The sequence below is a fragment of the Miscanthus floridulus genome, chromosome 2 (assembly GCF_019320115.1).
Source record: "Miscanthus floridulus cultivar M001 chromosome 2, ASM1932011v1, whole genome shotgun sequence".
In the NCBI taxonomy this organism is placed as follows: Eukaryota; Viridiplantae; Streptophyta; class Magnoliopsida; order Poales; family Poaceae; genus Miscanthus; species Miscanthus floridulus.
The window spans coordinates 73,308,121-73,323,344 of NC_089581.1; the positions used below are offsets into that span (position 1 = coordinate 73,308,121).

The 15,224-nt window shown below is 43.2% G+C and overlaps 2 protein-coding genes and 1 pseudogene across 2 annotated transcripts; 2 read left to right on the plus strand and 1 right to left on the minus strand.

The window, feature by feature from the left end:
• Positions 1 to 364: 364 nt before the first annotated feature.
• Positions 365 to 3,386, plus strand: LOC136539122 (probable myosin-binding protein 5). The gene is made up of 3 exons (XM_066531059.1): positions 365 to 1,221; positions 1,309 to 2,590; positions 3,016 to 3,386. Exons 1-2 carry the CDS (start codon positions 711 to 713, stop codon positions 2,496 to 2,498), a joined length of 1,701 nt encoding a protein of 566 aa, XP_066387156.1. The 5' UTR covers positions 365 to 710; the 3' UTR covers positions 2,499 to 2,590; positions 3,016 to 3,386.
• Positions 3,072 to 7,868, plus strand: LOC136536715 (GABA transporter 1-like; annotated as a pseudogene).
• On the minus strand, positions 7,864 to 11,997 carry LOC136539123 (exocyst complex component SEC15A-like). Its single transcript, XM_066531060.1, has 3 exons — positions 11,871 to 11,997; positions 11,697 to 11,790; positions 7,864 to 10,640 (listed from the first exon to the last, which is right to left on the minus strand). Exons 1-3 carry the CDS (start codon positions 11,967 to 11,969, stop codon positions 8,263 to 8,265), a joined length of 2,571 nt encoding a protein of 856 aa, XP_066387157.1. The 5' UTR covers positions 11,970 to 11,997; the 3' UTR covers positions 7,864 to 8,262.
• Positions 11,998 to 15,224: the final 3,227 nt, after the last annotated feature.

The following is a 15,224-nucleotide window of genomic DNA, read 5'->3' on the forward strand; positions in this document are numbered from 1 at the left end:
GGTACCGGATGTGTGAGGCTGCGCTGAAACCTCTCGCCTGACGCTGTTGGGCATGCAGGCATTAGAGAGGGAAAACGCCGCGTTTGGGGGCTCCGCTGCAAGGCAGACAGACGCATTCGGCTCCTCGTTTCTCTCTCTTCTCTTCGTTCCCGCGCGGAGAGGGAGAGAGAGAAACAGGGGAGCGGCCACCTCCTCTTCCCTGCCAAGAAACCACGATTTCTTACGGGTTTGTACCGAATTTTCTTTAGGATTTCCGATTCGATTCTCCGGCGAGGTTCTCCATAGGGTACTGCATCATAATCCGTCAGGATGTGATCTATGTTCTGGAATGTGGAATGTTTTTTTGTGAAAGTTTTGATTTTCTTTTTTATCATCAAATGCCGCAAAGAGGAATTTTGACCAGTGTGGAATGCCACATAATAACGTTGCTGCAGCCTTTTTGCAGGGAAAATTGTAACTTCTGCTGCAACGGGTGCAAAATTTCGAATTCATCCATTCCACTTCTCTCCGTGCAATCAGCCATTCATACATTGGTTCTGGCATTCGTTCGGCCTCCTCAAGGAAGCTCCTTATATTATATATAAAGATCAAAATTCCTTGGGCTGCATTGAGGCAAAGATCAAACTTCCTTAGGCTGCATTGAAGCATTGGTGTGATTCATTGAGAAAGCGCTGTCACTGTATGTAAATTTTGATGTAAACTGACCAGACATGGCTGTGAAAGACGGCTCGGGATCACAAGACTTGGGGCACAGGTTCTGGCCCATGCTGTCCTACGCTTGCGGCGAGCTATGTGTGATCATACTGCTCTACGTGGCTGCCTTGGCATCCTACGCAGCCACAAGGTTGGCGCGCATCTGCGGGCTCCGGCCGCCCTGCATCATGTGCACGAGGCTGGACCGCGCCCTCCATGGAAAGCCATGGTTCTCCGGGGACTTGGTTTGTGCCGTGCATCGCTCTGAGATCTCATCTCTGGCTCACTGCAAGAGCCATGACCAGCTTGCACGCTCTGGTGATCTCTGCAAAGCATGCCTACTTTCATGCAAAGCGGTAGGTGTCGGTGTGGAGGTGAACTCTCGGTCTGCATCCAGCAGGTCAACAAGGTTGTGTTCTTGTTGCTCGGATCCATTCAAGAATGCTCGCAGCGCGCAGAAGCATTCTGAAGCAGCCAATGCTGTCGAGTCTTGGGATAGTGTACCTGCAGATCATCCAAATGAGAAGAGTATGTGTAGCTATCTATACTGCTGTACTCTAGAGTTATTATATATTTTGATCTTCTGACTAACTGCACGCATATTTGTTGATGTAGCTTTTGTGGTGGGTATTGAGGAAGTCCATGAATCAGATGGCTCACCAGGCTCACATGGACAATCTAGAAAGGACAGCGCCCCTTCTGCGAATGTTGGGACAGCAAAGAGCAACTATAGATCGGCCGCACCAACACGCATTGCTGTGGACCGCAACGGCAGCGTGAAAAATGCTTCCGTTCCTAGGGTCAACTTGACATCTCCTCGGCCATCAGAAATTATCTCTGCCAGGGACAGCAACTCAACAACCCAGCAAGAAGTGAAGGCACTCCTTTCTCAGATATCTTCTGTACGGGGCCTCGATAGTTCTTCCAGTGAAGGATCTCCCAGCCCTGGTATCAATGCTCTGAATGAAGAAAGCAACCCTACGAGCAAGAGGCCATATCTCGAGAGGAACTATTCTGTGCTGGAACCTTCAGACGGGAGCCTCACCGACGATGTTGAAGGGGAGAGTTCTCTCGAGAACGTAAAGAAACAGCTTGAGCTCAACAAGAAGTCAATGGCTGCTCTTTACAAAGAGCTTGAGGAAGAAAGGAGCGCTTCGGCAGTCGCAGCTAGCCAGACGATGGCCATGATCAATAGATTGCAGGAGGAGAAGGCTGCAATGCAGATGGAAGCACTGCAGTACCTGAGGATGATGGAACAGCAGGCGGACCACGACCATCTAGCAATACAGGATCTACATGATTTACTTACAGAGAGGGAGAAAGAATTGCTTGACTTGGACGCTGAACTTGCACACTGCAGGAGGCTCCTGCAGAACGATCCATTCAATGGTGACGGACTTAATGGAACTGATACAATGAACAACACAGATTTTGTGGGGAGCGCCATGTCGCATTTTGAAGACGATAAGGCATACATTTTGGAATCCTTGAGCAGATTGGAGGAAAATCTTGGCATTTCCACGAACAGACTTGCTTCTGGTGACGCCAGAAATAGTCAAGAAGACATACTGTTTGAAGATCATACAAGAGCTGATGGATCTCCTTCCAACAGTGACAAGTTGAGTGGTGTAGCAAGTCTTAAGATTGAAATTTCTCTGTTGAATATAAGACTGAGGGCACTTGAAGAGGATCAGGAGTTTCTCAAGCAGGTATTGAGTTCCCTCCGATGTGGTAGTGATGGACTGCAGTGTATACAGGAGATAACCAGCCATTTAGCAGAGTTGCGAAGAGTTGTGACTCATTAAGGAAAACCAGCCATTTAGCAGAGTTGCGAAGAGTTGTGACTCATTAAGGAAAATGGTTTTGCCCCGAGTTCACACTATTTGGCCATCCTGATGTAAGAACTATTCTAGTCATCTTTTAATTGCAGGGGGGGCATGTTCTGAAAAGCAAAGAAATTTTATAGCATTGCTTATATTATGCAAACATCATAACAAATGAGAACCTGAAACCTTCATTAGCCATGATGCATGAAAACTTTAAAATGCTCATCACGGAAACCTTATGCTTATTATGTGCTGAAACTCAAGCCCACCTGCATCTTCCCTAAAAATGACAAATATAGCTGTTTCACCATATTGAGGTTTCAGAAGTTGCCCGGATTAACAACTGCCTACTTTATTGCCTAGATTATATATACTTTCTTGATATTTTCCCAACACAGTAGAAACCTACTGATTTGTCATTTCAATTTTCTTTGAAGCAAAATTTTTGCTGTGGATACTAGTGTTTACAGTTCCTAAATATCCAATGCCTTTACAGGTCTCCTCATGCAGATATATGCAGGCTAAAGAGAGCGCTTCCAGTGAGTGCCCACAATGCGATCTATCTTATCGTACAAACCTGAAGATGGATGCCATTGCAGGAATACCATGCTCTTCACTTCTGATCGGACTCGATAGAAGACCAAAATTTTCCATCTCTTGCACTTGAGTTTCTCGTCGACATTTGCAGATTACCTGAAACAGATGGAACTGTAAAAAGAATTACTGAAAGAGATGAAACATCTCGTGTATGTGATATGGTGGTTGTTGAAATTAGGAGCAAAGCCTGTACTGTAGATGTAACCAACCTTGATGGTTCCTGCCAAGAGGAGTTAAATTGTACATGATATATGCAGTTCATGTAAAGTCAGTGAATATCCCGTATTCTGGGATGCAAGGTGTCATGACTATCCAATTTCGGTTTTTTTAATCATTTTTTATTCAATATTTCAATAATAATAGCTCCTAATTTTTTTTTGCGGATCTGACCCTTTTGGTCACGCTAGAGCGGCGTGACAAAATAACGTTGTCGCGCCATATGTATTGGCGCGGTAACTTATTGCCACGTTAGACGACGTTTCTGATGTGGAAAACGTTCTCACGCTACTCTCACTTGGTGTGACATGTCATGCCACCGGGAGCGGCGTGACAAGACCAAACCTTTGAAAAATCGTAACTCTTTAATACGATGTTGGATGAAGATAAAATTTATATAAAAATTATAGCTTTCGATAAGATCTACAACTTTGTAGTTTTGAGTTTTTTCATTCGAGGACGGTAAGACGCTTAAAAAATAATATAAAATTTTAGGAGCATAATTACCACATACTAGTGTTTGTCGTATTAGACAAATAATATCTTTCTGTATGGTGTTAAATGAAAATACTTTTTACATTAAAGTTGTAGCTCTAAATGAGATCTACAACTTTATAGTTTTTTGTTTGCACATTTGGAGTCGTTAAGATGCTCAAAAAAATAATATAAAATTTCAGTAGCATAATAATTGCATACTAACGCTTATCGCATTAGAAAAATAATATCGTTTTGTATCGTGTCAAATGAAGGTACTTTTATATCAAAGTTCATTTAAAAAGTATTTTTTATATGACATCAAATAAGAAATATACGATTTTTCTAAAAAGATAAGCTATTATACACGATTAATATGCTGCTAAAACTTTATATTAGTTTTTCGAGTACGTTAATGACCTCAAATATGAAAACTCAAAACTATGAACTTGTAGATCTCGCTACTAGCCACAACTTTAATATAAAATGTATCTTCATTTGGCACCATACAAAAATGAGATTATTTTTCTAATATGACAAACGCTAGTATGCGATTATTATGCTGCTAAAATTTTATATTATTTTTTTGTTTATCTTAACGATCTCAAATATAAAAACCGAAAACTATAAAATTGTAGATCTCCTTGAGAGCTACAACTTTCATGTAAAAAGTATCTTTATTTGACGACATACAAAAAAGATATTATTTTTCTAATGCGACAAGTATTAGTACGTGGTTATTATGCTCCTAAAATTTTATATTATATTTTTTAACATCTTACCATCCTCAAATGAAAAAAAACTCAAAACTATAAAGTTGTAGATCTCATCAAGAGCTGCAGTTTTCATATAAATTTCATCTTCATCTCACATTGTATCAAAGAGTTATGATTTTTCAAAGGTTTTGTCTTGTCGTCACTCCTGGTGACATGATAGAACAATTCTGTCACGCCAGCGGGAGTGGCATGACAATGTTTTTCATGTCGGAAACGCCGTCTAACATGGCAGATGTTGTCACACAAATGCATGTAGCGCGACAACGTTATTTGGTTGTGCCAGCGGCGCTGGCGCGACCAAAAGGGTCAAATCTGTAAAAAAAATTAGGAGTGATTATTATTAAAATATTGAATAAAAAAGATTAAAAAACAAAAATTCTCCTCCAATTTCCTTGTCTCCAACCTGCAAATTTTCCATTGGCTAGCGTTGACTTAGCTCAACATTCCTTGTGGATTAAACATCACCTTCACTCACATGAAACATAGTAGTCCACTAATGTTCTCACTCCATTTCCAAAACCCAAATGGGGTCCAGATGCTTTCAGCTTTGCCCCCAGGCAGCTAGACGTCGCCGATGAAGCTCCCAACTCGTGTGGTGAAGCTCCAAAAGATTTGTATTACCCTTGCTTTCTAGTGGATATATATTTTGAGCACTGAAAAACTGGAAAAGGGTACCGAACCATCCGGTGCTCACAAATTTTAGCCTAGTCTAGAAAGTCAGTCTTTCTGTTGATTGCTCAATGATTATATGATGCTCACATTTTTCCACTGCCGCTCAAAGCTTGTTCTGATTATGGAGTTGTTTTTCTTCCTTTCAAATGCATATTCTGCCTCGACTAAATTTAAACTTACATATGAACTAAACCCTCTGTTTCAAATCATCACGTAATTATGACGTCAAACTCACTTCATGTACTCGTGACCCTAATATCGCTTTAAGCTCACACAACACAAAACTGGATAGATCGACGATATGCCCACCTATGCTAGGCTAACCTGTGGCACTGAATGTCAGTGAGATACTACTTCCATAGGAGAGTCGTCCGACGTCATTACAGGCTGTGTTTCCAGTGTCCCTGTTGTCCGACACCAACATGAGAGGACGGACATCTTTCTCTCGGCTCTGTACTCTGTAGTCAACATAAGAATAAGATAAGCCAAATCGGTGCGCCATTTTCCTTGTAGGTCCCTTTCGAGATCTCTGACTCACTTGAGTATCCACCACTAAACAGCTGACATCTCTGCCGGTCTGCCCTCTGGTGCACCACGTGCTCGTCTCGTCTGCCTGAAGCAGCTAGGTGAAGAGAGCAGCAGCAGCAGCCGCCGCCAGCAGCTTCACAGTCACACATGTCGTTCGTCACCGGCGAGAGCCGGCGGCGCACTGGAGGATCAGGCGGAGGCCGACGTGGAGGAGACTGGGAGAGGCACGTGGCGGCACGCGGGCCTTCCACGTGGCGACGACGATCGCCACGCCGGCGGCCTACGCCCCCTTGCCCTTTGCTGTTGCCTCCCTTGGCTGGCCTCTTGGTGAGTGCAAGTGGTTGGCTTCGTCAGTGTATTCATTTCATTGTCTTGTGTGCTTGCTTGGGTACTTAACGGGAGCTTAATTGGTTGACCACGTTCAGGTGTCTGCAGCTTGGTTATTGGGACACTGGTTACATGGTGCTCGAGCTTGGTCGTGGCCTCGCTGTGGCGGTGGAATGGGGAGAAACACACCAACTACCGGCTCCTGGCAGAGAGCATCTTTGGTCAGTAATAGCATTATTTGCCATAGCAAATAAACTTCTCTCTTTATTTATGCCTGATAGTAGCATTCTAACAGAGAAACTTTCTGAAAAGAGACTGATCATTGTACGTAGTTTTGATTCCTCGTTAGTGAATTCCATTTCAGTACAGAGTAACACTGTTAGCAGTACTGCAACTGAAAAGTTACTTACAACTGTGCTTTTAATTTGTTCAGGTCCTTGGGGCTACTGGTACGTCTCGTTCTTCCAGCAGGTGGCATCGGTAGGCAACAACATTGCAATCCAGATCGCAGCCGGCAGCAGCCTCAAGGCCGTGTACAAGCACTACCACACCGCTGACGACGGCGCAATGACCCTGCAGCAGTTCATCCTTGTCTTCGGTGTACTGGAGCTGCTCCTTTCCCAGCTCCCTGACATCCATTCGCTCCGGTGGGTCAATGCTATCTGCACTGCCAGCACCGTTGGATTTGCGGGGACAACCATTGGTGTCACAATATATGATGGTAATATAGTATTAGCACACTTTTTTTTTTGTCTGCAGAACAAGATGGGGGTGGAATTGTCACTGATGAATATGGGTTACTCCAGGATATCGGATCGAAAGAAAGGGGATCAGTTACAGTCTACAAGGAAGCACCGCAACTAAGATCTTCAGAGCTTTCAACGCATTGGGCACGATAGCGTTCTCCTTCGGCGACGCCATGCTGCCAGAAATTCAGGTGCCCATCTGATTCTGATCTGATGTTCACATATGATGAGATCCATGTATGCCGTAACCTGCCATTCTCAAGACTCTGGACTGAAAATCTGAAATTCAGAGCACTGTGCGGGAACCGGTGAGGGCAAACATGTACAGAGGCGTCTCTTCAGCGTACACGGTCATCGTCGTGTCCTACTGGACCCTCGCATTCAGTGGCTACTGGGCATTTGGCTCTCAGGTCCAGCCCTACATCCTGTCCTCCCTGACAGCTCCAAGATGGGCAACTGTAATGGCAAACCTGTTTGCAGTCATTCAGATAGCAGGTTGCTTCCAGGTAAACTAAACACCTGCTGTTCCCATCTGCAATCAATTTGGTGGCTAAAGTAACAGTAATTCTTCGTCAAGATATACTGCAGGCCGACGTTTGCGCACTTCGAGGAGAGGATTCAGGCGAAGAAGAACAGGAGCTGCAGATCCTGCCTGTGCCGGCTGACATACACGTCTGCATACATGGCCGTGATCACGCTCGTCTCCGCAGCAATGCCATTCTTTGGGGACTTTGTATCAGTCTGCGGAGCAATTGGGTTCACCCCTTTGGACTTCGTGCTGCCTGCATTGGCACTTCTCAAGACCACGACGATGCCTGATAACCCAGGATTGCAGTGTGCTGTGAAGATGCTCGGCGCTGCTGTCGCAATCTTGTTCTCGATCATAGGTGCCCTGGCATGCATTGGCGCAATCAGATCGATCGCGCTCGATGTCAAAACCTATAAGTTCTTCCATGATATGTGATATGGTGATGGTTTTGCGGCACCAAGTTACCTTGTTTCCCGACATCACAACAAAGTGTACTGATCATAATAATGATGAATATTTCATCTATACAGATCACTACATCTACATTAGCTCCAAAACAAATGTGAAACGGAAGCAGATTAAAAAGGGAATAAGTAAGGTTGGAAAGAAAAATTTGAAATGGCTAAGACTTACACCGACCCATTGTCTTCCTAAACAGAGTACTAGCTTATTTAATGATCTAGCACAGCTAATCACAGCTAAAATCCTTTAACCTTCTCTTCAGCACATCCAAGGATTTCGCCCAAACGCGAAACAGAAGTTGATTAAAAAGGGAGTAAAGAAGGATGGAAATAAGTTTGAAATGGTAAGACTTGCACTGAACCATTGTTTTCCTAAAACTGAGTACTAGCTTATTTAATGATGTAGCACAGCTAATCTCAGCTAAAATCCTTTAACCTTCTCTTCAGCACATCCAGGGATTTCTTCCGGGCGCTCTGCACTGTAGCTCGGCTTGAAAGGCTCCCAAACAAACTGTCTGGGGCATCCTTGAACTTGTCACAAATTATTAAAACCTTCTTGTGGTCTAGGGCTCCATAATTCTGCTCCCTGGTTACAGGATTCACAAAGCTTTCAGGTTGGTTGCTGAGCAGAAGATTTATTAGCTGCCTTATTTCCGCTAGACAATCTCTGAAACTTGTTTCCTTTCTCAGGTCCAAAAACCCAGTCATCTGGTATGTGTCATCAGCAAACCCCTCCAACACTTTCAGATCAATGTCAATACTGGCAACAGCATTTGCGTTGAACCTTTTCACCCGGTCACTAAGAAGTACCGTTGTTATAGAATCTGAGATGTGGCTTAGTGCACCAGATACAACCTTGAATAAGGCATCTCTTGGTACAATCTGCTGCCCAGAAGATACCACCTCATGAAGATAGATAATAACTTCGTTCATGTAGTCATTTGCATGCTCTGGAGCTTCCTCCAGAGTCCAATTGATGCTAGTCAACTGCAACATAAACTCATCAATCTTGGAATTGACCAAAGTAATTAATCCATTGTATGCTGCATTGCGGGAGGCTTTGAGCACAGCTCTAGCAGTCAAACCAGAATGGGGCTTCTCAAGGAGGCACCTAGGGACACCACAAAGTCGAGCAGCATGCCAAAGGAACATATCACAGGACTGCTCAAGAATGGCAATATTTCCTGCAATCTGCACCACCTGTGGAAATTCCAGGGAACCACCATGTATCAGGTTCAGAAAACCATCATTCAACGTCTCAATCAAGAACTTGTCTAAGTAACTTTTCACCACATCATAGATGTTTGTGCTACCACTGTGTGACAAGTACCTGACCAACTCCTCAATGAAAGATCGCACAATACGACAAGCATTGGGAACAGAGGAGGAAAATGGAGCAACATATGGCAAATTTGGTACTCCATCAATGGGTTCAAGTTGGAATGCTGCTATATTTGTGTCATATTCATTTTCCTTCTTTATAACTATCCTCTCATATGAGTCCTTAGAAAAGACATAGTTGAGCTTCTTCCGACAGTCAGAAAGAAGAAGTTCAAGATACTTGTCCCTAGTTTTGTCAAGAATTTCAACCAGTGACATGGATCGGTATCCATATTTCTTCAGGGTTGCACCAAAAAGACTGACATATCCTTTTATGAGGAGGAGGTGGTTGGCAGCATCAATGAGGGAGAACTGTTCCTCTAAGATCAGAGTAACTTTAGAAATGGCTGTTTCCAACATTGTATCAACCTGGCTCTCAGATAGAAGCCCATCTGCAGTTCGAAGGACACGGTCCTCAATAATAAAAAAGCCAGCTACCTGAGCAAGGAAAGGTTGATAGGACTCAACAAAGGATTGTGATGTAGAAATTTGCAAGTCCAAATTGAGTTGCATGAGCCTGTTATTGTAGTAATATTCTCGAAACTTCTCCCCAAGACCAAGGCCTATGTGGATATGGTGTGCTCTGTACACTGGCGCAAGATCAAATTCCAGCATTGCTTCCTCAGCCATGTGCTCCAAATCCAAGGTGTAAGCATTCACGTCGAACCCAACACGGCTAGATTCTTCTGCCTCCCTCTGTCGGGCACACATTCCCTCATCTTTCTGACGAGTCAGAGATGTCTGGTCTATTGCGACCTGTCCAATCTCCTTAGCAGTCCTTCTGATATACACAAGCCACTCATTAAACTCACTACAAACTTTCTTCTCAATGTACAGCTTTACCATAGGAACTTGTTTATGAATAATCTTTTTTAGAAGCTTCAGTGGAATATTTTGCAGGTAGTCCTTCTCAATCAGCTCCAATGTTTTCAATGCAGAAAGTAATTTTGCGTCGGCAATGTCCCTGTTGCATATCTTGCAGAGATTGGTTACTTGCAGACAAATCTTCAATGTAGCTAGGGCTTCCCCAACATTACTGTTTACAGAATAGATCTCAAGAAGCTCATCAAGCTTCAGTAGCAAGGAGCTAGCAACCTCTTGCAACCGCAGGTTCTCATCAGACAATGTGCCCTTAAGCTCATCAGCATCAACCAGGACACCACGAAGCTCATCGACCGCAAGGATGAATTCCTCATAGTGGAGTCTACAAATCTCTTCAATCTCAACCTCCTTCATCTTCACGATGTTCTGGAGGCTGTGCAAGAGGGCTTCAGGCTTCCCAGACTCAAAAGCATGCCGGACTATGGGACCCACATCCTCATTGTTTGCAATGAAGGCAGCAAGGCCCAAACCAACACCGCCATCCCCATTTTCCATAGCGCCCCTCTTCTTTGTCTGAGCAGTCATGTTTTTAACTGCAAAACAAAAGGAAAGACCGAAAGATAAGACATGCTTGGACTATTTCAAAGTGCTTATTAGATGCCACAAATGCACAGAATAGAACACCACCCAAGCAGAGAGAAATGGGAATCCATGAAATTCGCATCATTTTTGAGAGAGAGAGAGAGAGAGAAATGGTAATTCATGAAAACCACATCATTTTTGAGAGAGAGAGAGGCGGGAAAATTCTGAATAGATGTGCGTTACAGGTACTTAGTACCGTTGCTCCCCCAGACGAGTCATGCTGGTAAAAGGCGCCCGGAGCAGATACAAATCTGAGTGACTGCATAGTGGAGTCTTACATGGCAGAAGCATTGCACATGGAAGATACACAACAGTGCACAATATCAGAGCACATCACTACTGATGACAGGTAGTGTATTAAAAAGTGCTAGGCAAGCAGTTGGGCTCTGCCTAGGAAGTAGACGTGCCTAAGCTTTCATACTTTTATGTGGACAATTAGAGAAATGCCATATATACTAAACAAAGGAAACTTAGCACATTAGGTTAAAAAAGTTGATGTTATCATGCATCCATGAGTAGTATTACCAAGAATCAATTTTGCCGATCTCTAAATTTTCCTAATTTCATGAATACATAAGCCCAAAACATATCTATAACAGGTAAAGGCTGTCCTAAAAATAGGAAATCAATATATCATCTCATCCGCACCACACTCACCATTGTACTGACACAGGTACATCACGAAATAAGATGGGAAAACAGATCCAAAATAAGATAGGGAAATGGACTTGGTGTTCCATTAGATGTCAACACGCGGTGCAGAAATCGGAACGGAACAGAGTGCTAGGATCACAGCCACTAGGGCAGGCAGGAAGTACTAGTGGGCTCCCATCGGCTGGTTGGGCCCATCCGGAGGCGGCGGTCGCCAAGGTAGCAGCCGCTGGAGTTCCTCCACCGCCGCCGACCTCCGCAACCATTAACGGCCCCCGCGTCCCATCACGCGCACATACACAGGTACAGGACGAGGCGGGAGGAGAAGAGGGAGAAGGATTAAGGGAGATCCTCACCTGAAACAACGGAGAGCAGTGCGCGTTCGGGGGAGGACCTGAACGGAGAGTCCCCGGGTCGAGTGGGGCACGATTGACGGCCACCGGCGGCGTCCTGTGAGGGAACGGGATAGGGTGGTGTGAGGGAGGGCTGAGAGAGGATGGGAGAATGATGAAATGGGCGACGGCCCGTACCTGGGATCGGTTCCGTTGCCGGCGGGGTGCGGGAGGCCGGCGGACGGCGGCGGAGAGAGAGAGAGAAACTAGAAGAGGGGGTGTCCGTTTCTGTGTCATCAGTTCCGAATGGATTTTAGCGGCTTCCACTTCCACAGAGGTTTTGCTTGGAGAAAACAAAGGCAGGCGACCATGGGTTTTTGGGTTCCAGGCTGCGCGCCGGTTACGTCCAATGTTGCCTGCCTGCGTCCGTCGTGTGATCTAGAAAAAAGTTTTCTTAATAAAGACACTAGACTGAAACGTTTTTTTTTTTGCAAAAAGCATTTCGTAAAGGGTTTAGCGAAAGTGTTTTCTTCAAAATGTTTCTAAAAACAATAAATAACAAGTGAAAATAAATTTTTAGGATTTTTTTTTTAAAAAATGGCAATACATTCTCAAAGAATAGGAAGTTGTTGTTCTAAATACCAAAGTCTTATTTGATGCATGTACATTGTGGTATGCAATTTTCGACCGCAGTAGAGCCTACATCCAAATTGTCGTCTTCTTTCATGAGACCAAAGAGTTAGAGTCGAAGAAGAGAGGTTAGGGTTTGCGGGGTTCGGGGAGGGCTCTATGGCCATTAGAGTTAGAAAAGGAAGCCCCAGGATACAGGCCAAACCAGTGAGGTGGCTGGTTGTGGATAGGTGTAGGGGCAAGGGACGCCTAAATTAGGAAGCGCGGGGTAGAAGCAGTGGGGCAAAATGCAGACGACAATGTGAAAGTGGTAGGGGTAATCATGGCTAGCGGTCGCAAGACGTGTGTCTATGGCATCGGGGACAAAAGCCCACCGTCAATTGGGAGGCAGGTGTAGGGTGATAGTGTCAGAGGTGGGAGATTTGAGAAGAAAAGCGAAAGAGGTAAAAAGATATGAGGAGTTGTGAGGAAGAAGAAGATGAGCTTTAATAGCCTTATCGATGCCGACACAATGAATAAGAGCCTTGTCCTAAATAACAGACTTCATTGTTAATATAACAAAAGATGTTATATTCAATAGGAAATGTGTGATTTATTTGTAAATAATTTTCAAAAAGTAATGTCCGAATTCAGCATTCATTGTATAACTGAATGGAGTTTACTATGGTATAAGTGCATCTTGAAATTTATCACGTTTTCACGTGTACAATGCTATCAAGCAATGGCTTTTGAAGGTGGTCTCGTGTTGTTAACCTAAGGCATGCACCGTGAATAAAACTTTAGAAATGATAAGACATCACATTAGAAAGATGCACAAGATCATGGAACGCGGCCCATAGATGAAACAAAGTGACAATGTTTGTCAAAGCACTTTTGAGAATTTCTCATAACATAAAATTTTTAAAAAGAACATGACAAAGATACACAAAATTATTTTGTTCTTTCTAACAAAGATACGCATCACAAAAATGTGTGTCCGCCTGCTCCATGGAAATTACTAACCCACCATGAATAGAACACAAGCAGGGAAATGGATGAAGAACATAGAATATCACGAAATACAAGCAAGGAAATGGATGAAGAACATAGAACATCATGAAACGTGAGCAAGAAAATGAATGAAGAACATATAATATCACGAAAAGTTAATAGATGTCCACATACATTGGTTGAATTTGGTCTATTGATCCTAAACGCATGAGATGAAGATGAAGGATATTGAGATGGTGATGGTGCCTCTTCACTTTGGTAGAACTATCATGGGGGTGATAGCTCCTTTAATGACTTGATATCTCATTATTCCTCTTTACTATAGATCGAATCACCGTACATAGATTTTTACTACATTTTAGTGGATTAAATGTTGTATTGGGGCTTTTGTGAAAGCTACTAGTTTTGACTTGGGAAATGCATGCGGAATACTCATGAAATTTGGGTATGGCAAACCCCTATTAAGTTGTTCTCCATGGAGGCATAGACTATATGTTAGTCCCCAATTTATCTATTGTGTAGGTTAATCTTGTATCAATATTTTAGCTGATTTCAACAGACTTAAATAAAATGGCTATTGACAAACAAAGAAGAGGATTATTATTGAAGGGACAAAATAGGATAATGGGCATAATTGTTTAGCTTCTACCCTAGGGTTTGCCAACCAATCCAACTTAGAGGACAAGGTGCAGATGATTTATCTACCCTTGGATGGTCTCTTCATAAGTGGCTTTGGCTCCATAGGACCAAGCCATTAAGTAGCCATATACAAATAGCACTTGTGACACCAGCGCCCAAAATCTACTTATAGCCTAGCTTCTCATGTAGAGCGAGTGTGTCCTTGTTTTGTATAGTGTCAACCCAGTGGTGTTATGTTTAGAGCGACAAGAATTATAAGCTAACATAAACCTATTTTAAAACCCCGATGTGGGGCTAATTATTCTAGAACACAACACATGGGCTACAAAGACTGACACCAGTAATACTAATGGGGCGGGGTATTACATTCCCCCATCAGAAACACTAATGGGATGAGGTATTAAATTCTCCCCTCCTTTAGGGTTGATGCCCTCTAAAGCTTACCGCACTCACTTGGAACATTCCTACATATGCGCATGACCTCTCTTTCACTTTTGTCCTCGCTTCATGTAAAAAGGTTAACCTGGAAGTGCTATGTTTGGAGCGATAAGAATATAAACTGCACCATACCTATTTAAACAACCTATGCTATATTAATTCTACCAGAACACAACACATGGACCATAGACAGGTCAAAACTAGAAACACTAATGGGCCTACAATCTCCCCTCCTTCAACAACAGGCTGAGACTAGAATTTTGTAATGGTCACTATGATGTTGGCCAATGCATAGCTAATACCAACTTCTAGTTGGCCTATTGCTATGTAGCAGGGCTAATAATGCTAATAAGATAGTGCCTTATCTTGTAGCTGTTGTACCATGACATGCATCAGTTGATCATTATAGATAAGGAATATTCAGAGGTGTCCTATCAGGGTGTGCTCTTGATGAATACCTTCAAGTATATGATTTACTTGATGATGTGACTTCAATATGACATGTAGGATTAATGGCTTCCAAGATTGTCTGGATAACGACATACCTAAGTAACTCAACCTACAAGTAAATTTTGTGTGCCATCATCAAATTGGTGCCTTAGAAGTGAGTATGGAAATATTACAAGCTTTTACAATGCAAAGTTTTCCTATGTATTGTGACTCTAATATTTTCTAATGGTGAATAGAGTGGCCAGATGTGAATTACCTCATTTGATAAGAAGCCCACTTTTGTGATCAAATTGGTGAGGCTATTCATTGCCTATTTGTTTCTTGTGTCATTGTCAGACGGAAGCAAATATGATTCTCTATAACAAAGGCTTGAGTTATATCGTTTTGGTACCATAGCTTGACACC

Excerpts from the sequence above, each read along its gene's own strand:
- LOC136539123 (XM_066531060.1), bottom strand. The coding sequence starts at position 11,969 with ATGACACAGAAACGGACACCCCCTCTTCTAGTTTCTCTCTCTCTCTCC. Across the intron at positions 11,791-11,870 it reads GGCAACGGAACCGATCCCAG|GACGCCGCCGGTGGCCGTCA; the intron begins GTACGGGCCGTC and ends GTTCCCTCACAG. Across the intron at positions 10,641-11,696 it reads ACTGCTCTCCGTTGTTTCAG|TTAAAAACATGACTGCTCAG; the intron begins GTGAGGATCTCC and ends TTTGTTTTGCAG.
- LOC136539122 (XM_066531059.1), top strand. The coding sequence starts at position 711 with ATGGCTGTGAAAGACGGCTCGGGATCACAAGACTTGGGGCACAGGTTC. Across the intron at positions 1,222-1,308 it reads AGATCATCCAAATGAGAAGA|CTTTTGTGGTGGGTATTGAG; the intron begins GTATGTGTAGCT and ends TTGTTGATGTAG.